At 35.2% G+C, this 24,909-nt stretch overlaps 1 protein-coding gene across 4 annotated transcripts in view; it reads right to left on the bottom strand.

The window, feature by feature from the left end:
• The window catches only part of KDM4C (lysine demethylase 4C), a 245,840-nt gene that overhangs the window by 85,097 nt on the left and 135,834 nt on the right, over positions 1-24,909 (bottom strand). For all 4 annotated transcript variants that reach the window (XR_002465552.2, XM_021531680.2, XM_077790001.1 and 1 more), the window contains exons 13-15: positions 8,739-8,920; positions 7,717-7,933; positions 6,741-6,817 (exon numbers count right to left, since the gene is read on the bottom strand). Coding sequence is in view for 3 of the 4 variants with exons in the window: in XM_021531680.2 (XP_021387355.2) it covers positions 6,741-6,817; positions 7,717-7,933; positions 8,739-8,920 (476 nt within the window). In the remaining variant the exon portion in view is untranslated. The remainder of the gene's footprint in view (positions 1-6,740; positions 6,818-7,716; positions 7,934-8,738; positions 8,921-24,909) is intronic.

The raw sequence follows: 24,909 nt of genomic DNA, 5'->3' as shown, positions 1-24,909 counted from the left end.
TCCTGAAAACATTCAGTCTGCCCTGCCCTTGATTTAAGAATAGCAAAAAATTTCCTTGCAGTTGCAGCTCCTACATCATACCAATGTAGAGCAACAGTATAAAGAGCAAGTGTTTCACTACACTGCCCATAGCATTATTAACAGTGATCTCCAAAGAGAAGGAGAGAGCTGGCTAGGATAAGACTTCAAACTGATAGGAAACGGGAATTGAGATGGAAAATGGGAATATGGAGACAATTCCACAGCCAGAGAAGAAATGATAACTGAGGCTGAGACTGAAATGAGAATCAAAATACTCATTTAGGTAACTGGAGTAAAAAAACTCTCACAACTTGACAAGGGTGGGTGCTATGTGTCCTTTCTCCCTAGAATGTAAATATATGAAGTAAAACACATCCCTAAGTATAAAATGGAGACTATTAGATCCCTGAAGTTGAAGCATTTTCTGTGATAGTATTTATTAGTCACTCAGATCTAGAAAATCCTTATAGTAGAAAGAACAACTGTTCCCATACAATTGAACAAGAAAGGTTACACTTCTCCTTTGAAGAGGAGTCAAAAGGAATGAGATAACCTTTCCGAAAATGCTAATAAGTAAGGCATTGAAAAAACAAAACTGATCATTCTTCCTGCAAAATAAAAAGAGATTGCAAAAATCACTTTTACACGGAGGAAAACTCCTGGGGCAATTCCAAGCAAAAATACAGGCTGGGTGGAGAATTGATCAAGGCCATCCCTGGTGAGAAAGAGCTGGGGCTGCTGGTTGACAGGAAGCTCAATGTGAGCTGGCTCACAACCTAGGAAGCCAGCCATATCTTGGGGCTTGCATCGCAAATAGTGTGGTCAGCAGGTCAATGGAGGCGATTCTCAAAGCGACCCTGCCTGGAGTTCTTCATCCAGCTCTGGTACCCCAAAAAAAGACCTACTGAAGTGGGTCCACAGAAGGCAAATAAAAAGATCAGGAGGCTGGAGGACCTTTCCTGTGGAGACAGGCTAAGAGAGTTGGGGTTGCTCAGCCTGGAGAAGAGAAAGCTTCAGGCAGACCTTAGAGCACCTTCCACTACCTAAAGGGGGCTACAAGAAAGATGAAAGAGGGTAGATCTAGGTTATAGAAGAAAGAAATTCATCATGAGGGTCGTAGGACACTGGAACGGGTTGCTTAGAGAAGTCATAGGTATTCCTTGGACATGCTTGGAAATGTTCAAGGCCAGATTGGATGTGGCTTCGAGCAACCTGGTCTAGTGAAAGACCATGTCCATGGTAGGGTGTTGGACTAAATTATCCATAAGGTCCCTTCCAACCTTTCCATGATTCTATGAACACTAAAACTAAATGCTTAGCAAGTAAAACAGAAATAATGGTGTATCTAATAGGTATTTATATATGATAAAAAATATGTAGGCTTAATCCCATTATTGTAGGCAGCAAATATTAGAGTTTAACCTGAGCACCTTCAGAAGAAAAGCTGTACCTTTAAGAAAGCAGCATCATACAAGCTGGCCAGATCAAGATATCCTGCTACTGGCTTTTTTTTAACATGTTTTTCCTCTAATTGACTTTGCAGCACTACCTCTAGAGATCAGAAATTATCTCTGAGGATAAATTAAGGTTGGATAAGTTTGAAGGAGGTTCTCTGGTCCAATCTCCAAGTTCTCTGGTTCCATCTCCAAGCAGGACCAGATTCAAAACTACATCTGACTGAAATAATAATTCACCCCTCAGGGAATCTCTTCCTTGTAATATGAGAATATCCACATAGCTGGAGGCAATCAAAGCTGTCAAGCCTTTTGACATGGGTGTCAGTGGCAAAGGTTGACTTGGCAAACTCCAGTGAAGGGAATGAAAGGTCAAAATTAGCTTTGGGGTTGAGCCTTATGGCATTTACATTAAAAACATATTTTCTGAGTCTAATGGTCTTCAGTTTGGCTTCTGTGACAGCATCAGAGAAACCTCATATTTACAAACCTGTTAAAATATGTTATTTCAAAGGTTGAGTTTTGCAAGCAATAAATATCCTGTTACTAGTATAATACCAAAACCAGAAAGAAATATAATGTTCCCCACATCTGATGGGTACGTGGTTGCCACCAGCATTTAAAATTCTCCCAGTAAGTCAAGTTTTTTGCATAGAAGGTTTGCAAAAATCTAGATTTTAAAAAATAAAAAATATTTGTCAAAAATAATCAGCAGGTCTTATTTTGCTGAAAACAAAACAAAACAAAACAAAACAAAACAAAAAAAAACACCAAAAAACACCAAAAAACAAACAAACAAAAAAAAACCAAAAAAAAAACCCCCCAAAAATATTTAGGGTTTTAATTTTTCTATTATAGCCAGATTTTCCTGTCCAATAGTTTCTTTTATTAACAATATTCAAATACATTTAAGGCTTGGTACAAAAATCAGTCTGCAAATTAAGACACCGTATCACCAACTCACATGTATTGAGTTAATTTTGGCAAACAGGCTCTGAAAACAGCAGTTTATAATGGAAATGATGACACCATATCAGCGAGAAAGGCTGATACAAAAGAACATTCAAAATCATTCTTTTCAGTAGAGTGGAATAGGGCAGTTTGGGAGCAGGAATGTGGAAAAACTCTTACATGCCACTTTTCTGATGCCTTTGGGAAAAATGAACCAAAAATCCTTCAAATTAAAGGGCTACTCTAACCATAAATGCCAATAAACTCAAAGACTGATTATCAATAAGTAATATACAAAGCACAAAAAAGTTCATCTATAGAAAAAGAAATTCTGCTAAGCTATTTCAACATAGGATCTGTTCTCAAAATTACCTGATCATGAAGCAAGCCATTGAACAAGTGTGTCTACCTGTTTCCTGACTTGTTCTCTCTATTCCTTTCCTGTCCCAAAAATTTTGCTGTCTAAATAACAAAGGTACTCCATGTTTATGTATTAGAGCTATTGGGTGACCACATCCTTCCTCATTGGATGGTATATTGCATTCTCTGTAATGCCAGTCATTATTCTTCCTGACTTCACTAACTTTTTCTAGCTGAAGCATTTAAGATTAATGAAGCGCTTGTTCTCAATCAAGGCACTTTATATGAATTCAGTTACACTTTCAGGATCCATGCAGATGACTTATTTAATATCATTTTATTTCTTTATATTTTTGGGGGGATTGATTTATGGCCATTTTTGTCCATTAACACAGACCATTCTGTATCACTCTTCTCTTTTGTCAATAACTGTTACCAGGACCTACTGCCTAGTAGAACATAAAGATGTATTATTTATCATGAATGCAGGTATATCCTAGAGGGTGAAAATCTGACATAATTTGGCATATTGTAAAGCACACTACTTCAGCTACTTAAAGATGATGAAACTGCAAGAAAGCAGTATGCTTCTGAATCTCAAAATCAGTTTCCTCTCATAACATAAACTGCAACAGCCATCAAGGAAAAGTCTGGCACTGTCAATCTAAATCCATATAGGTGTATTTCTATTTCCATATTTTAATGATGTTCATAGTTGGGATCCACACATAATAAAGTTTGATTTAGCTATTAAGACAATTCTCATTCCTACAGTGCTCTCATGCTTCATTGCTTTGCAAAGTCATACTAATATACAGAAGCCTAATAGAGACCAAATTTTCCATGAAGTTAAAGTAGCTGCTGTGATTTTAAGAAAGTATAATCTAACAGAATTTAAAACAATTTTTGCAAGCAGAGGAATGAAAAGAAATTTTTCCTCCTAAGAAGTGAACTCTGAAACAAGGTTGTACCAATGTTTCATAACTTCTGTTATATTCCTCATTACACAAAACTTTATTTTTCCTTGTTTTCCAATCTACCTTCTCTTCAGGATTTAATGCCTTAGCCAGAAAGGAATTTCTCAGATGGGTCATCTTCAGCTTTATCTCCTTCTCTTAGGAATCAATATGAAGTGTAGGGAAAACAATTTCAAACATCCAGGAAGCTGGACTTTCAGGGTGTCAGTATTCCCTAATAACTAAATCTTCCCATACTGTGCACTCTTCTGTGATAAAAAAAGTAAATTTTGGAAGGTATGTGTATATATAATTCCCACAGAGAGCCACATCTGTTTCAGATGTTCTGTAACAGCTGCAGTTTTTTAGGAATGATTATGCAGAACAAAAATTTAGATGAATGTGATTTTTTATTTAATTCATGTAGAAACTTGAAGTCTCAACTGTGACAGTGGCATGTAGAACATACACCATATTCCCTGTGGTAAAAAAACAAAAGGTTGTGGAAATAAGGCATTTTCTTAATTTGCATCCCTCTCTCCAGAGAGACTTATAGTACTACACAGCAAGTTACAACACAATTAAAATAATATATGTAAAACAACAGGTATAAAAAACACATTTTGTGTTTAGTTTTGGTTAAAAAAGGTGTAGCAAGGCTGGAGAGGTCCAAAGAAGGGCCATATAGATAACCAAAGGACTGGGAAGTCGTTTCTTTGGCCATGAGTAAAGGCTTAGGGGAGACTTGATCAGGGTTCCAGTATTTAAAGGGTGGCTACAATGAAGATGGAGATTCCCTTTCTTACAAGGAGTCACATGGAAAATATGAGGGGTAATGGGTACAAATTGTTCCTGGAGACAGTCTGACTAGACACAAGAGGAAAAAATTTCACAGCAAAAACTATTGCAGTAATCTCCCAAGAGAACTGGTGAGTTTCCCTATGTTGGACACTTGAAATTCATCTGAGCAGGGTGTTAGGCTGTCTTGTCTAGATACTGCCATGAGACGTTGGATCAGGCAATTCCTATGTCCTCATCCAACCTGGTATTCTATGATTATATGAAAAAATTATGAAAGTTTAAAAATTGATTCAGTAAAGAAACATATGCATTTAATTCAAAGAAAGCATAAAACTTCAGGCTGCAGGTTGGTAGGACTAACTTGAATTGCTGATTTTTAAAAGGGAAGGTAGCACTTTGAGGTAGCAGTATTTTTAATTAACTTTTCATTTTTAATGTACAGAAGATTGGTTAAAAGTGAACCAATAGCAATTATCTTAAGTATAATTCTAGGATTAGATAAAAGTATTGTACTATTTTGAAGTGAAAGCTGTTAGGATAAACTAAGGTTATCATCCAAACTCTGAATGGACTGAAACATTATCCTAAAATGACAAATAGGATGAAATACATATCAGCAATTATTATCATGCTGATGACAGGACTGAGGTTCCACACTGACAAAAATATACTAGCATATTTAAGTTGGATACTGAACAAATAAGGTTTTTCCCATAGACAGCTACAGCCACATTGCTTGCAATGAATAATACTATCCAAACAAGCAAAAGAGAACTATAGAAAAAAACAAAATTCAGTGTCTATTTTATCATTCTGACTCAAGGCACAATCAAGCCTTCTTCAACTATTCCTGAAAAATGTTTCCATAATATGTTTTTAAAAATATTAAAACAGTAGCTTCTATAAAATCTCTATTATCTGTCGCTCACTAGTTTTAGAAATAAAAATTATTAAAAATTCCTGATATTAACTTCTGCTGATGCAGCTTAAAGTCTCTACAATTCATCTTGTCCCTAAAAGACAAGAAAGAGATTCCCTTTTTTACAAGGAGTCACGTGGAAAATATGAAGAGCAATGGGTACAAGTTATTCCTAGAGACAATCTGATTAGACACAAGAGGAAAAAAATCCAGAATGGTAATTGCTTACTCTTATTTATACACACATAATTTTACAAAATTACAAAATGTGACTTTTTTCTCTTTCTACCTTCCCCTCATTATACCAAGAAGATTACATCTTTTCAATACTCCCTTATGGAATGATTGACATCTATCAGGAATGATTAAAAAAATTTTGGTTTCTTGCAATTTCAGTTGCATCTCTTGTATCTTCCATCATGGTTTTTTGAACATTTTATGTCTACCGTTACAGTTCTTCAGCTGGACTCTTACCAAAGCTGAAAAGAGCAGAAAGATTGTTCCAAGGATTTTTTTCAGGCTTGGCTTCTAGTACAAAGCTAAAGCATCCTCTTGTGATTTTATAGTTTCTACAGAACTGCTGACATGTTCACTTTGTGACCAGAGTGGTCACAACTGCAGCAGGCAACAGGAACTACTGTAGGGCCTGCCATATTATGTGCACATAGCTGACAACACATTGTCTTGGGGTTCTGTGGTCAAGATGACCCCGAGATCATAAAAAGTCTTTTTCTCCCAGCCCTGCAGCCAAAGAAGAAGTTCAGATGCATCAGTGTTCCTTCTCAAGGTTGTTTACTTTCTCTTACCTATAACATTCTTTCTCTGACCTGCTAAGCTCTGTCTAGCAAGTCGGATCATGGCATTCTGTCTGCCCTCTAGGGCGGTGTTTACATTTTATACTATGAACTACATGTACTTTATGATTCCCAATACCTATCACCTATGTTAGACAGTGTGTCTCTACTCCAAACCACCATCACAGTGAAAGATGGAGGACAAGAAGAAGGAGAAGAAGGGCAAGATACGCCTGAATTCCTCCATCTTACCTCCTGAACCCCATTCTAAAAAATCCCAAAATTCTACTCTACACTCATAAGTACTCTCCCTATCTCTGCTGAACTTCATATGATTTATTTTTCAATAATATTTAACAAGTAGTTTCTCCCCAGCAAGCATGATCAGAAAAAATACACAGGGTACATACCACATGAAATAATGTACATGCTACCTGTTTTTCCTCCCTTAATCTCTAGTGTGTTAAATAGCTAAACAACTTACAGCTGTCCAGGCTTCTATTCTGCATCGAGAACACAACCACTCGTTATGGATTTCATGAGAAGGAACACCGTAGCAACCTAGAATAAGAGAACTAGATTGATTATATTCTGCCTTTTTATCAGTGATGTAATACAATTCAATTATACATAAACCTTAATAAAACACTTCTGTCCTGTGACAAAGGAGACAATCTAGGCTAACTGTTAATGTCATGGTCTATAAAATACATCATCCCAAAACCTAAATAAAAAGAATCTACCAACACCTTCATAAGAAAACCAAAACAAAACCCCAGCAAACTAAACTGAACAACAAAAACTCCAAGAACCCAAAAATCCAAAATCACAATGAATTTCTTAATTTTGTCATTGCAATATCATATCCCAACTCCAACTCTTCCTGAAGTAAAAATTTGACTTAATGTACTGACATTTATTCTGGGCAAATATACCATATTTCCAAAGATCTTGTGGACCTTTTAGACTTAACTATTAAAGTTCTACAGGATTTAGAAGATAATGCAGAAAAATCAATGCATTCATCAGTTACTCTTGCAATAAAAAAAAAGAATTCTAAGTGAAGGAAAATACTGCATCCCCAAACTTAACAGCAATATTCACAGGTCCTTCAGGAGAATTTCACCCTAACTACTTAATAAGGACACACTAGCATTGCATAGTGATTTAAAATAAAAAAGCAAAAGAGTAATTAAATCACTAGGTCAGAAAAAAGGATCAAAATTCTGTGATCATTGAAAGTTTACAAGACAGTTAATTCTTCAATATCTTCACAGCAACCTAAGTTAGAGAAAATGCAATGCATTTTTTTTAAAAAATAGGTAGTGATTAAAGCATTACAAATGGAAATGTTCTTCAAGTACTTTTAAAGACATGCTAGAAGTTTAGCTAACTATTATTTATCAATAAAGCAAAATTTAAAATTACATTTCTGGCAACAGAACAATTGGATTATTTACTTGCATGAACCCGTACACAACACTTTGCACATAAAATCAGAAGACTTGTTCCATCTTCTTCAACAAAGGCATTTGATGGATAGTTTTTGGTGTTTTCTTCACTATAAATAAAACACATCTCCGGAATAAGCGGTTTAGTCTTCACATCTTCTGCCATCAGTATTTCTGCTGAGTTTGTTTCATTGAAAGTAGGACTTTCTTCATCCTGATTGTCTGACTGGAAAATAAACAAAATCTATATTTAAGTAAAAGAAAGGAGAGTCCTACTCTTCCTTGTGACAATGATGAAATTATTCCACCCCTCCCAACTTTTGTACTAAGTGCAACAGTTTCATGAGAAAATTAACTGCTTCTAAGTATTTATCATAGTCATCCTACCTTGATTGTTACAAATAACTGTGACATCTGGAATAGCACTCAGCCTGCAAAACAGTGTTATTGGAGTAGTGTTCAATGGTACTGTACCTCTTGGGCCATTTAACTCAATTCAGTGCAATAAAGGCTTTTTTCCTGGTTCCCACACTGAGGAAATTCCAATTTAGCACCTTCCAAGTTAGCAATACAGTACTACAATACCATTTTTACTTGCCATTTGACACAGTAATTCCACAAGACAGCATCAAACAGTGCTCTGCATTAGACTGTTTCTGAAGGAATATTTTTCCTGAGAAGGCTTAAGTACTGTGAAAACACTTATTTCCTCAACACTGAACAAAGGCAGCATAAAAAAGGCGCTGATAAAAAATATTTACACACCAAAAAGTGTAATATCAAGGGAATACACAACACAGACACTAAGACAAACACAGCATAAATGGTAGTAGGAGACATACAGTGTCTGCAGCCAAGGATAGATACAGGTGAACAAAGTATCAGTTCTAATTTTAATGCCAGTGAGTTTCTTTAGCTCTTTTACAAATGAAATACATAAGTTTATATTTTTTATAATTTCTTGGAAATTAAGTAGCCAGGCAGCTATTTCACACTTAATCCAGAGACGAAGCTGTGAGAATCTTGCTTACCCTATAGTATGGCATGAGAAGAGTGCAAATAGCACAGTGAGGTTCCTTTTTTGCACAAGCTGCATTGTATTCTTTTTCAGCATTGAAATTGGGTGGTCTTGTCTGCCACAGGTAGACCAGCGGCTTGGCCCATGCCTCTGACTCTTGAATTTTCTCTTCAATTAAGGTAGTCTTAGGCAGTTCTAAAAGAAAGCAAACAATGTCTATATGATAGTCACTGAATGAAGATAAACAACAATTAATCTGTCATGTGTGCTAACAAAGATAAAACAATCTTACAAGTCTGTGTGCAAATATGGATGCAGAAATCTAAAACAATGTTGCATAAGGAAAAACACACAATTATGTGCTCTGACATCTCTGTCATGAGCTGATTGCTTCACCAAAAGCATAAATAGCCCTACCGTTTACAATTTGTATTCATATCAACAACATTATGTCTCACTCTCCCACTGTCTCCTTAAAGCCTCCAGTCCCCTCTCCCTCCTTGCACAGGGCTCTTGATTCTTTATGGGTGGAACATATTGTGTCCCAGCAGCAGTGCCAGGCAAATAGCTCTACTTGCACAGGATGGCACCTCACAAACTCTTCATGGAAAGTGACACTCATTTTCCAAAGGGAAAAAAAGGCCAACATTATAGTCAGGGAGTGATGGGGAACAATCAGATCTAATAAGTAGAGACATGAATGCTGGATCATGTGTACAGTTCCTATTAAATCTTCCATAGTCAGTGTGAAGGCGTGTAGGTGTCAATCAGAATTATGTGAATGAGGAAAGGAAAATGTGAAAGATTTTAATTAAACATTCAGTCAACAAAAACAGTCTATAGCATACTGCCCTTTTCTAATGATGCATTTAAGAACAACTGTTCACTTCAGAAGAAGAAAATTCCAACACAGAGAAGCATTTAAGTACATTAAGCTGATTCATCACATTCCTTCAGCCCATTACTGCTTTCTCCAATTTATGAAAAAGCAGAGGCTTTATGGATCTCCTATGATAAACATCACACATTGCTACAAAACCACTATAAAACTGGCAACATTTTTATCAGTGTTGAATAAAATATCCACCAAAATCTTTGTGTTCAAGCAAGCCAAATGTAATAAATATATATATATATATATATATCCTGCATGTGGTTTATAATCCATTTTTTATAGTTTCTCAAAATAACTAATACCAATTCAATAAACATTTGCCAATAATCTGGGTAGAAGGGCACAAAGAAAACAACTGCAAAAAAAGCTGGCAATATTTAGCAACACAGCTTTCTGGTGAAAATCTTAGCTATCTTAGCTTCAAGAGAACACCAGTGAAAAAACAGCTGAACACAAGAAGACAAGCATATAAAATGCCAGCATTACTTTTATACCTTTTGGAAGTAGTTACTTTGAAAATTAAAAGGTTAACAAAGTTTTTGCTTAAAAAAATCTGTTCAATCATATTTTTTTCTACTGCTTGCAATTGTAAAGAACTGTAAAACACATAGCTCTGGAAGTTATTTCTCTAGTTCTCTTCCTATCTACTTAAATTTTCCTTTAAAGAGTCATCTTACAAGTAGCTTCAGCCTTACAGGTGTTTTTTTTTAAATTATTTTTCCTTTTATATTATTTTCCTTCAGGAGCTTGTACTCATTATTTTAAGTATTTTCATTATAGTTGTGACCTCACAGAAGATTCAGAGCTTGATTCTCCCTTATGAAGAAAACAAAGAGGCACAGAATTTGTATTATCTTCCATACCCATTGTCCCCTTTAAAACTGACATCCTTTGATTGTACCACTCCTTACCACCGCTGAATAATTCTCCTATGACAGCTGAAGACTTTTCCCAGAACCTCAGCCTATAATGCTCTTCTGTACTCAAAATCCATCTTCATCTTTATCATCCTGAAACAATTCTGGGTTGATAACTGCAGTTCTTTCATACAGTGTTCCAGCTTTTCACTGCCTACAGCAGGCTTCAGAGTTCATTACTATATTGGTTCTGGTTTTAACAAAAACAATATTTATACCTTAATTTCATATAAATTCCATAATTTCAGTTCCCTCTTGTGTGATCTTTACAGGCTTTCCCAACCAAGAAATTGAAAAGAATGTAAGACACAAGAATAAAGCTGGCTTTAATAGCCTTTTGTTGTTTTCAAGAGTTTGTATTTCTTTTTGAACCTCATTCCAAAAGAAGCCAGGGACAAGATGTCATATGTATATGTACCAGACTCTATCTTTCACAAACTCATAAAAATTTAACACTATTTTAATAAATTTATTTTTTCCTTTACATTATGTTTAGAGCGCTTCCAGTTAGCTGTTGACTAGAAGCAAACATTCATTTGCCTTTGATCTCTAACATCTGTAATTCTGAATTCTACATCCTTCTAGGTCCTTTGAGGTATAACTCTCTTCTCCATGATCCTTACTGCAGTCTTCTGTCTCTACACAAGCTCTCTGTTATAATTCTCTTGTATATTACACCTTGCAACCCCTCACTCTTCTCCACCATAACAAGAAAGAAAAATTATCCATCCTCTTTGTTCAGAGGGAAGCTGCCTAATCCAGTACTGAACGATTCACTAACAGTATACAAAATTAAGAGAAGGCAGAATAGACATTCCTAAGGATTACAAACTTTGTCTGATACTCTATTATCACCACTGTAAGGCTAATAGATTTCAGTTCTCCTCAGGAAATTCCTAGGCAACCTAAATTATCATCTTTCAAGGACTTCAGAAATATTATTTCATTTCCTTATAATCAACATTCACCCACCCACACTGAAATAACCAAATTTCCAAAGAAATTGGTATTAAAAAAAAAAGTTACCGAGTACATGACCCCACTACAAAGCATGTACAAAACATGACAATGCTGCCTTAAACAACTCATCAGGAAGGTGAAGAATGCAATCTTCTGTGTAACTATTCTATATCAGTAGAACTTAGGCAGTTTCATTTTGAGTGTTTTATTTTTTGTGTGTGTGCACCAGCATCACTGCGAGGAAGAATTTCCACATAAGCTTCTCTAATAGTACAAGTGGAGGTACCTTCCTGATTTCCATGTAGGCAGAGAAGTTAAGCGCCATCAATAAAAGCTGAGAATCTGGTTAACCAAAACAGGCAAGGAAATTAAAATAAAAACTAGCTCTCCAACTGTCTGAGAGAAGGCATAGAGAATATAATTACTTGATGTAATAAACATTGCTGTCTTAGCACAGTTTATGGCCTTTCTTCACTTGTTCATTCGATAATACCCATGTCCTATTTATGCCCAAAAACACTGTGGAAAAATTAAGGGATTTTTAGATTTCTTTTTTTTTTTTCTGTTTATCCAGTGCTTCTCATTCCTTTTATTTTCTTAAATTTCTCCTTTCATTACTTACTATTTCACTGAAGAGCAATCAGTGGTTCAGCCTAAAATAAATTTATTTTCCTAACTCAATTTGTTGCATGTAGTTTCAGAGTATACATTCAGTGACCTCACGTGAGCTTAGTGTTTCTCTGATCAGATGTGTCTATTAGAAGGACATAAAACAACTGCAGTCTCCAGTTGACTCCTTTTAAAATCCACCTTAACTGAGGATTCTCAAAATAAGAACAGAGAACAATTTATAGTATTCATACTGACTGAAAGATCTCAAAAACTCCACTGTCATAAGCATGCATACTTTTTTCTTCAGCTGTGAATCAGTGCAAGTAGTCAAAACCTGAAAAAACTGTGGTGAAAGCATCTGTTCCTGGAGCAAAGATACATTGCCTCCCACACCCCACCAAAAAACTAAGCATCTACTTTATAAGATGTAATGTTTCAAGAAGCACTATGAACATGATGTTTCACTCATAATCTTACATATTGCTATTTTTCAGAAAGAGCATGAGAATACCCTCCATTCTGGTAGAGCAAGTTTTGATGAACAGTCCCTTATGCAATGCTGCCAACCACCAACACTCTACGATATGCCCTGTTATGCATTCAAGCCTTCGTTGTGATAACTTGGCCTTGCTCTGAGAGGACCTACCAACAGCCCAAGACTGGCAATTTGAAAGATAAAAGTCAGCCAATGCAGTGGTCTGAAACATAATTTAGGTCTATAAGGGAGCATTTTATTTACACAGCACATGAAATGTAGCTGGGGAATCTACCTTGATTTCTGTGCCTGTTGTAACTCCGACCAAGTCACTGACACTTTCTCATAATTCACTGACAGTAAGTGCATGAACAGGACTCTGCACAGGTGCACAACAGAACTCCTTGGTGTGAATTCTGGTGTAACTTTTTTTTCAGCTTTTCAACTTGAAACATATATTTCAAATTGAGTGGTAATCAAGACAAAAGTGAATAAAGCATCCTTAGTATTCTTTCCTATAGAAACTTTCAACTCAGCTACAGTACAAAATACATCTCACTATCAGAGAGAATAGAAGAAAAATACAGCATTTGAACCTGCTGGTCATGACAGAGAAATTTGCACCTCAATTGACAGTTCTGCTCAAGAGATTGTACAATCATGCATAACACATAGACACACTGACAAATACCAATGAAAACTATGGTTTTTAAACACTCTTATACGAATGAAATCCATTTCTTGTAACTTCTGTTATGTTTCTGGCTGTAAATATATCACACATTCATGCTGAAGTCTAAAATGGATTAATACCAGTTAAAAAATGTATTAACTGGATGATGTAATGCAGCCTATTCCTAAGTATCTAAAAACATCTATTTGTCACCACTAACAGTGCTCAGAGATCTTGACTCCCCCTAAACCACCTGGGCATTTTTACTTCACAGCAAATATGTTTTTTGTAGTATTACTTTACCAGATACAATCCATAATTAGTTAAATATTTTGTTTCCTAAGGGGTTAGACCAAGTGCTCTTTTTTACAACAAAAAGCAGGAACATTTGATGATACAACTATGACTTTAAATAAATGCATAGCAGCTGATATAAATCTTACTGTATCATACTGTGCTGATTTTGGCTGGAGTAGAGCTAATTTTCTTCACAGTAGCTAGTATGGAGCTGTGTTTTGGATTCGTACTGAAAATGGTATTGATAGTATAGAGATGTTTTAGTTATTGCTGAACAGTGCTTGCACAGCATCAAGGTCTTTCCTGAATCTTGTGCCACCCTGACGGTGAGCAGTACAAGAATATTCCAAGAATATTCCTATTGTCTCCCCGATCTGGTTGGTGTGGAAGTGAGTGAGTGAGCAACTGTGTGATGCTTAGATGCCACCTAGGCTTAAACCACAACACATATAATTCAGCCATAGTATTAATGAAGTACAAGGTGATTAGCAATGCTAAACTTAATGATAGTTCCTGTATCATATTTGTACCCAAAAACAATACTTCTATAGAATCAATTAATCTCTAAAATGTAATTTCAGAAATACCAGTTCTCATTAATGTGATATTCATATGCATCTGTACTCGTTCAAATATTTAAGAAAAGTGAAACAATTTATTAAAACAAACTATGTAGACAAAAAAAAAAAAAAAAAAATTATAGCCCAGGATCTGTTTTCATGCAAAGGAAACTGCTTCCATAGCAAAGTATTTCTAAACAGTCACTATGCTGCTTTCCAAGTGAGTAAGTGAATGAATGGTTTTCACTAATGTTACTGGTTTAACAGTTTGTGGGAAACTTACTCCAACACACAATGCTAATGCTTTGAATGGTTTTTGCTTACTAAGTTAAACTCAAATTATCAGGCAGAAAACATTTGGGCCATTTGCAGAATGGGCTGTTGCCAGCATTTGCTGATTTAACCTAGCAGATGTGAAAAGCCATAGACACTAATACAGTACAATTTGCTTTTGCCAATCTCAACAATGATTTTGCTGCTTAGGGTTATGTTCCACTGATGGTTCCTGGCATTGTAGAGCAGCATTCTCCGCTATGAAGAGCACAGAAGCATCTGTTATTTTTCAGGTAGTTGAGCATAATCCCAGACCTGGGAGACATTATCTATAGTTTCAAATGTCCTGGAGGAAATAGTAATAATACAAATTAAAAAAAAAAAATTAAGACAGTTGGGGAGAAGTCTTGTACTTGATAACTTTACTGTTCCAGCAGTGTATCAGCAAACTTAGTTTCAGAAATTGTCTTTCTTTTTTTTTTCTTAATGAAAGATATAGCTCTCATAGCAAACTATGAACAGAAAAACTTTTTTATTTATTCTATTCTTCAAAACTTTGTATTTCTTGTATGGGACCATCGAGTACAAGTAATGTGAAGTATTCATATGCACTTTTGGTTATAGAGTAATTGCCAAATTAGCTATTAATACTTCTCATAAAAATTGCGTGTAAAGATGACTATATTGAATCAGAGCTCTGGAAGTTAAGCCAAAGAGCTCCTGGATCAAATCAGATTTATCTTCCAAAACAAAGTAGTGGAGTGCTTTAATTAAAAAGAGTTAAATACAAAAAAGTTTAAGACATCAGTTGTAGCTGATCTTAAAATGTTTTGAAAAATATGAAAAATTCAGCATTAAAAAAAAAAAAATTAAAAGACAATTTGACAGATTTGGAAGATTTGATACTGGGATACTCTGATTCTCCTTCAGCATACTATTAGAGACCCATAATGAAATTCACATTGGTTTTGTAATTGAACTGTGTATTGTGATTCCTACACTTTGCTCAATGTAATTTGTATTGTATATTATACTGTACTATTGACTGAACCATACATTAAAATTCAACACCCTGCTAAACATAATTTGTATCTTCACTGTAATTTAAGTGCATTGCTGTATTACTCTGCTAAATCAAAATCCCATGTAATTTCAAATATTAAAATCCTTTATTATTAACTAAACCATCCATACACAGAATATCTTGAAGAACCTGGTCAGAGTGTATTGTACTCCCACATTAACTGGCACAGTCAGCAGGCTTATCCAGAGAGTGAGTGGTACTCACTAAAAGAGTAAGGATTACTTTGGTAAAAACATTCTTTCTGATTTGGTGTTAGCCACAAATAAGAATCTAGTACGAAAAATCTCATTGTGATTAACACTGGCTGCAACAGGACCACTACCACTTAAAAGTAAATAAAGCTAGTATAAATACTAGGAAAGGCTGGAAAGATCTCACCAGTAACTTTGAAAAAGAAGGGATGTAAAAACCCTGACCATGATTTTTCATGGAAAGCACTGATCCCACCTATACTTTGGATGAATATGAAAAACTGGAAGATTCTAAGAAGTTGAAGAAAGGAGAGAAAAGCAGGGCTTCACAGGTTGCTGGGTATTTGCTTCTGAGCACTAGTGTATAAGTTAGAAGAGAAATTAACACAGCATACTAGAACAAGTAAAAGAAACAGTTAAATAGTATAACTTAAAATGAAGTAAAATTCCTATTTTACTGCATTTTCAATATGTGGAATATGTCAAATGACTCTGTCAGGCTGTACTGGACCCAGATATTTCTCTCTAACAAATTGCAAAGCAACTAAAATGTATTTGATTTACATCGCTATGATTCTAATAAATTAACTTAGAGAAATCTCTGAGGACTCACAGCTCAGAGATTCAGTTTACATTTAAATGATCTGTAAAACTAGTTTTACAAAACTATAGAATTGTTATTTTTGAAAATTACTATTTTTGGTTGCTTACTAATTCCTGTAACAAAATAGTTCTCTATTTGAAACACTAGATCATAAAGACACCAAATAATTACAAGGGGTAAAAACCAGTATTTCATTCACAGCATTCCCTAAATAGCTGCATTCTATATGCACAACTTTTTTCTGCACATGGAATGAAGAATTTAACTGTAGAAGTTGTAGAAGATGTCTACCTATTCTAGCTACCTAAGCTGAAGCACAAGCAACACATTCTTACTGATGCTAAAGTCCATGACCTATCCACTGTCTCCAGAAATAGCTACTTACCATGTCCAGAAACCAAGCTTAGAGGTGACCCACTAGTCAGGCAACTTTTTTAAAATGTGGACAGGAGGCCACAGAAAGGGAGATGTTCTTAAATCTGTATGGACTGCCAACATGAAGCATTTACAGCATATTGGTATCATAATTTCCATTGTTGTATATATGTGTATATATATTGTATGTATTAAAGCAATTCCAGTAATTTCACCTGTCTTTGTACTGTCTAAATTTAAATAATAGGCCCTGTATACATAAGTATGTTCAAAGAGCCATCTCAGCAAAATCAAAAGAAACAGAAACAAAAGATCTCCTGGAATCTACTGCACAGCCTATCAGCAAAAAACACAATTGTCAGTATAAAACCACTACAAGTCCAAACTATAAGATAAAGATTAGCAGATATCTTCTCTACTGAAAAGCTTTAATTCACAGTACTTATTAGCAGGTGCTTTCTCAATCCCATTCCCTTGTGTAATTCTTCACAGTTCTTATGAAAAAAAATCATATTTTGCATTCTAATGAAATCTGCTTGTGGTCAATGTACTTACGACACAAACTTTATCAAAAACTAAAATTACACTGGAGATTTTAGGAACTGATATTGCCACCTATATACATGCTCACTAAGTTACTAATTAAACACCACAGTCTTCCAGGGTACACATCTGTACAGAAGTGGAAAAAACTAAAGCTTTCTCCCCCATTATCAGGCATGTCTTTCCTATTAATAAAATGAGTCCCTCAGATACAACAGAATTACTTGTTGATACTCCCTTATTTTAGAAATTATAATAGAACATCATTGACCATACTGCCAGATATTGTAAGATTAAATAATTATTAAATTATTATGTTGTTAGAGCATACTCCTGTTTTATGCTACTCTGAAGAGAATGAAAGTACCAAATGGGGAAAACACATTTTATGGTTATTTTGTATCTCTCAGGCAGCACAAATCTAACCTACATCAATATAATATTGCAGCACAAGTTCCTCTGGGCAAAACACAAGTGGAATTTGAGGAACAAGGTTACTTGAATGCATTCAGTTAAGATTGTCCAGAAGTTCTTCACTGAAATCAAGACCTCTTCATAAGTTCAGTATATAAGTTATAAGTTAACTACAGAAGATGCAAAATAGATTCCATCACAGATCCAAAGATTTATGACAAATAATTCCAAAATAAAAATTAAAAATTTGTGTCTTCAAGCTACAGTTCCTGCAGGCCACTAAAACAAGTATCTTATAAACACTTCATATACTAGAAAACAATTGCATTTAAACTCCTTCAAGAATCAATTTATTGAATGTAATTATTTTGTACATTAAAATATATATATTACATACACATCTTAGCCAAGACAGTTAGCAAAATCCCTTTGGCATTAAAACTAAGTCACTTCCAATACTAATGGTTTACAAAGCAGCTTCAGATTTTGACAAAGGTAAAGATAATTCTATGGGCTAGGGTTTTTTTAAGTTGAAAAACTAAAGTTATTAGTAGAATAACTTACTAGGCAATATTCTATAGCAATACATCAATGAATTAATCCTTTATAAATGCAAGTCACAGGTTTATTTGTCTTTTTCTTTGGATCATAACTACAGAGAAGCTCAGGTCCAAAAGATCACCCTACAGAAGGGATACCTGTCTCCTTGGTAAACACCACATCCATTTTGCCTACCGACTTGAGAACGCAACTGAGAGGCTGTACTAATGCAGCAGGAAATCAAGTTTCATTTTGGCACACCTGGTAAGGAGAAATTATACATGCCTTTCTATACTATATTGTAATTCTATCCAGTCCTTTATGAGGTAAAATACCATGTTTTAAAGCTAAGAAATCAGTACAGTTAGAGCTACAAGGTTCATCTACAGAACAGTGACTCTTCAATGATCACAACATGTATCACTGTCCAGCAAATGAGGATAAATATTAGAAGAACTAGTTTGTATTCCTATCTTGATCAAAATATTGGCTAATCTTAGATTCTGGGTATCCACTAAAAGGCAGATAACTGCTTTTAGTTATCTCTTTAGTTATTTATCTATTTAGTTATCTATTTATCTATTTACTTATTTTAGCTACTCATTAAATATATCAAGGGACTAGAGCCGCCAGTGGTAATAATCAAAGCTGTCATTTCTGGAGATCAGCTGCTAGTCCACAGATTGACAAGAGTACTGGAAATCCAGGAAAATAATTCATTTGACATTTTAACACATCCCTGTAGGAATATGAAAAGGTAAAAGAGTTTAGGAAGTGCGAGGTTTGCACTTTAGGTTTGCAAAGTCTGCAATTATGGCAAACAGACAACACCAAATACCCTTCTTTTGGGAGATTTAAAAATATTCATGTTTTGGTAGATTCATTTTCAAGTGCAGTTTTTGCCTCTGTCCACACAGGAGAAACACGTAGTCATGCCTATCAACATTTTTTACAAGCATTTGCTTCATTGGGTGTACCCCAGGAAGTTAAAACAGACTATGGCCCTCCATATATATTTCAAAAAGTAGCAACATTCCTAATGGATTGGGGTGTTTGTCACACCTTTGGTATTCCCCACTCCCCCACAGGTCAAGCAATTGTTGAAAAGACACATCACACATTAAAACACATTCTAGATCAACAGAAGGGGGAGCAGAGGTGATACCACAGATGAGATTAAGTAAAGCTTTATATGTTTATAATTTTTTGAACAGTTCTTTTGCAGGACCTGATCCACCAATTTTTAGGCATTTTGCAAATAACACACAGGCAAAACTGAAAGAATATCCTCTTGTCTTAATCAGAAGCCCTGAGACAGGAGAAATTGAAGGTCCTTTCTGATTAATAACTTGGGGCAAAGGGTATGCTTGTATTTCTACAGGTGCTGGAGGACCAAAGTGGGTTCCAGCAAAGAATGTCAAACCATACCACACCAGAACATGCTGACAAGCCCAAAAGTGAAGAAGTGAGCACACAGATGTGAGCTGAACTGAGAGACTATGGGTCACGCTGGTGTTCCTGTGTCACCTGTGGGATCCGCAAATTTCAATTTAATGTTCATAACAGATGTGTGAAGGGCTTGTTTCGTAGAGCTCTTTTGGCAAAAAAACGTGTAAAAGAAGGATTTATTATTGTCATTAGACTAAAAAATTGACATTCTAAATTCTCCAAAAGATACAGTTTATAAGTTGAGATATATGGAAAATTCTTTTGCCAAAGGGTAGCTCAACAAAAAAGATATGGAGGAAAATCAGTTCACTTTGTGTTGTCTAGCTTTGCTTGCTTTTTGTAACACAGATTTTCCTGTGTAACAACCAAAAACAAATGTCTGGGTCACATTAGCCAAGGCTACAGGATCACATACCATATGTATCTCTCACTCAAATCCAGAAAAGCTTTTTTCAACCTATCTAGTTGGTGTGCCACTGAAAAAATTGGCCAATACCTACATACTATGATCCTTATGGCAGCAATCCTGCACAGGATTGGAGTCTTTAGACCAGACAACTCCTCAAAGCAAGTTCAGAACCCCAAAAATTGGAGATCCTTAGTTCCTTGACAATGGATTTCTGTGTCACATTTTCAGGAAGCAATTGGCAAAAAAATAGTTCTCCAAAGTACAATGTTACTCTCTCTTACTATGAATACAGAAATTCAAGTTTTTGGTGTAATTACTCATACAATGTAGATGGGAAATCTGGGGTTGACCAGTATTCACAGAAATTACCAAAAGGTTATTAGTTCATTTGTAGAGATAGAGCATGGCAAGGCATTCCATCATACCCTGAAAGCGGGCCATGTAGCATTGATGCGCTCACTGTGATTGCACCTAGTGCTAAAGCAGCTTCAGAAAAGACAAGGAGGGACAAAAGATCTATTCATATATACCCAGAAAATTGCAATAGTGATTTCAGTCCATGGAAAAAGGCACAAAGGATTTCAGCAAGCTTCTTTTTACCTAGAATTGCTTCAGAAGCAGCACTGAGACAAATAGATAGGATTAGATGATGGCTGAGCAAGCGAACTAATCCCACATCCAGTGCGCTCAGTGACACACTGACTGACGTCAGCAGTGTCCGACAGGCCACGCTCCAAAATCGGGCAGCAACTGATTTTCTTTTACTGGCACGTGGACGTGGTTATGAAGAATTAGAGGGAATGTGTTGCATGAACTTGTCTGACATTCTGAATCCATTCACAAAAGCATACAAAAGCTTAAAGACTTGACATCTGAGATTAAAAACAAAGAAACACGGTTAGACAATTTGTTCAATGAGTGAGGCTTAGCTCCTTGGTTGAGGCAACTTTGCAAGTTAAGCAGAATCTTGTTGATAGTTGTGGTATTGATATTGATAATAATATCTTGTGCACTTCATTGTTCATGACAAATTACAGACAGACTCAAAGAAGTTTTTGTTGTCCAAGAGAAAAATAAAAAAAGGAGAATTGCAGAAAGTTCACAAAACCTTACAGAAGCAATTGAATTAGAGTCACTCACAAATTTAGCCTCTGAATTGAGACCTTAGAAAGGTTGGGATTTGTCAAAACCAGATGCAGATACTAAACCTGACTTTACACAACATTGATAATGCTTTACCTTAAAGTTATAGAGCTTAAAGCAAACAAAAAAGTGCCTTCATATAGAAAGTTTATAACATTTTTTCCTAGGGTAATAAATATATACAGTAGTGAAGCTATGTAATGCAAGGTAGTAAATAAGTGACAAGTCAAAGATGGTTTATTTAGGGTTGAAAAACAGAGGGGGAATTGTAGGAATATAAAAAGGTAAAAGACTTTAGGAAGTGCAAAAAGGCCCCAGAAAGCAGACATAAAGCTGAGAAAGGCTGGGAAATTTCAAAACCTTCTCATGGGAAGCTAGGAGAATAAGAACCAAGTGAATACATTTATATTTATCATAAGGAACAAGAAAGAACAAGAACATACTGATAGTTTGAGATGCGTAAAATCCCAGATATATGCTTTGCAAAGATAGAAAAAGTTTCAATCTTATATAGTGAGTTATTGTGTATCGTTTGAGCTTCATAGAAGTCCTTTTGTTAATGTTAAACCCATGTGGGTCCTTGTCTTATTGGTTAAAGTATCATGACTTTGCACCTTTTCTTTTAGGCTATTAGTTCAAAGAATATGTAGAAAAAGGCTTTGCATAAACTGCCATCTTGTCTTTGATCTGGATTTGTGTGGATGTTGTTATTTTCTCTGTGTCTCTTGCTTTTTGCTTGTATGATACAGACAGATAATAAATCCTAAGTCTGCAACCAGTCAGGGTCCCATCCCTTTTTGTGAGACGCAGACCAATCCAGGAGAATCCCTTTCCTAAATGCCTACTAAAGATTATACTAGATTTTTAAAAAAGGTTTCTTAGGGTCTTCAGAACACCATATCTTTCTCAAGTGTCAGAACTTTTTTGCAATTACAGCAATCATACCTTGAAAATTGAATTTAAACAAAACAGAGGTAATATGCAGGTACCAGAGAAAATGACAGAAGATACATTTTTCTAGCACACTTAGACTGTTGAAGTGGTAGATAGAGCTGGACTCTTCTGTGCAGAATGATGATGATGATATATGAAAAACATACATAAATTATGTGCTTGATTAACCCATGCTAATACAAAATTAAAGTATTTTAAAGAAGTAAAACTTAATTCAAGAAAACATTATGGGAGGGAAAGTAATACTGGAAACTGTAATACTAATGTGGTAAATATAAATATGTCTCTATCAACTGCTTAGCAAATTTTTATCTACCCATGCAACACCAGGAAAAGCCATTTCTTACTGAATTGAGAATCTTCAACCAAAATCTCCCATTTTAAGCTCTGAAACAAAAGAATAGTAACTGAATCTACAAGTGTAGTTTTCCCCTATTTAAGCAGGGTTAGCCTATTTATGATGTTACTGAACAAGCCTTAAATGGTTTGATTTCTAATAATATCAAATCAAGCACATCTCAAAGGATGCTGACAGTGAATGTAAAAACCAAGGCTTCTTCTTATAGCAGAAGCCACTGTTTCCATTTACAAAAGTTCTCTCCTTCTGTTTCCTTATTTTACAAACTAATGAAAGCAAAATTACTATGAAATTCTGAAACATACTTAAAATGCTAAAAAACATATACAAAGAGCCCCATACTGAATTCAGTCTATACACTATAATTGTATCATTTACAGCAATGGGAAATTTTAGTCAACTTGAATCTAAAAACAGTTTCTAATGTTGCGTGACCAAATAGTGCTGGAAAGAAATCTCTGGGACCAACCAATGTGCATGCAAAGTTAGTATGCCTGCTCCTTCTGCTGAATTTGCTTTTTTATTGCTTAAGGGAGCAGAAATACAACTGTATTAAATACAACAGAATATTACTATCACAAGTTAACATACTGCATTGAGTATAAGACCAAGGTTCATTACATAAAAATTGTTAGTATGTTGAGTGTGACATACAGCCCACACTGTACTGCTGCACTATTTTCTTGAGTTGGCAATGTGAGCTACAATTTCTTGGATTGATTCCCCAGTCCCTAGTATTTCTCAGTGCTCAATCTTTTAGGCATTAATTCCACAAGAAGTCAGGCATACATAAGGAAAGGCTTCAGGGACAGTGAAAAAAATAACACCAACAGACAACAAATAATTAACCTAATTATTTTTCATAAAGGAATACACCACTTATATAAGAAAGTACAGTGATAAGAAAGCACAAAACTCAAATGTCCAAGTGATCCTGTAAAAAAAATTCATTTCTGCCAAAGAACTCTCTATTAAATGTGAATTCAGAAAGTGTCTGCTAAGATTTAAGCATGCTGTTCAACATGATAATAGTCTATTTGCAAAATTATAATTCTGAAATGGCTGACAGTGTCAAAGAATGCTGCCTACATGTTATTCATATCTGCCGATCACCTTTTTTCACAGAAACTTCTTAATAGAATGGTAGTATCTGAAAGATTTCAAATATATTAATGTGACTTCAAATATATTATCTGTATTAGAAATGGTTACAGACCATCAGAACACTTTCCATCTTGTGGAAAGTGATATGACTTGAAGATGAAATAAAAAGTCTCAATTTCTTAACTTTTCACAACAGCACTAGCCCATATCTTCTTCCTTTCTTTTGTTTGCAGTTATTATTTTACTGGACCCAGATAAATTAAAATACAAACTAAAATACAAAACAAAAATCCCCCTTGTGACACAGTTAGAAATTACTGTACCAAGAGACTGTACTATCATAGTCTCAGCCAGCATAATTTTTGCCCAAAACCATAGAGAACAAGAACTAAGTATGAATGCTGAATTACATTTATACTAACTACTACCCTGAATATGGATGAAGCACCTTCATAAAGACAAATGTAATCATTAGCACCTTGGTACTGATTACTTCCCTAGTATCTGACAAAAACAATCTTGAGAAAACTCATAAAATAATCTAGCCACACATGTTTAACCCTCATGCTACCACGTGTTGGGCAACTTAATGGGGCTACAGTTTGCCAGTCTTCTTCATCAGTTCTTCAATCTTTGTCTTGGATGTAAACACTCTGCTCACCTGAACTCTACCATTTCTCTTTTGGTGCCTTTACAAAAGTCAGTCAACAATTAGATCACAATGAGAGACAGATGCATGAAAATAATAATTCCAGTTCCAGCGAGAAAGTATCAAAACTTGTCATGTCCAGTAAAACTCTTAATTACTTCTTTCAATCAGTAACCAGACATGCTTAATGGCTACTAATTCTAAGGCAGCTCTTACTTTCCTAACAAAATACACCCTTATCTATTGTAAGGACAATAATCATGCAAAGAGGAAAGACTTTAAGGTGTATGATTTCTTGTCAGGATGTCGCTACTTTCACAAAATATTGATACACCAGGAAGTTGTCAAACTTGGATGAGATGGAGAATGTCTCGGCATTACAAAAATCCTTGACTCAAAACTGCCTCATATCATCATCTAGCCAGATTATATCATACACAATGCATGTAAATAGGAAATTCACAGTATGTTTCAAACATAATGTTGAAAAATAATCAGCAGGCAAAAGGAATTTAATCTCTAATTAAAAAAGAGCACTTTTATTGCAACCTAACACATATTAAGTCTTTAATTACTTTACTAGATGAAACTTAATATTAATACCATCCTGTAAATTACCATAACCATCCTGTAAATTACCATAATTTTCTGAAATATTCTCTGTCTAGCCCTGAAGGTATTCAAACATACTAATATATGATACAG

The sequence above is a fragment of the Lonchura striata genome, chromosome Z, assembly GCF_046129695.1.
Source record: "Lonchura striata isolate bLonStr1 chromosome Z, bLonStr1.mat, whole genome shotgun sequence".
Taxonomy (NCBI): Eukaryota; Metazoa; Chordata; class Aves; order Passeriformes; family Estrildidae; genus Lonchura; species Lonchura striata.
Note: the sequence above shows the minus strand (reverse complement) of the source record. Positions and strands in the feature narration are given on the sequence as shown.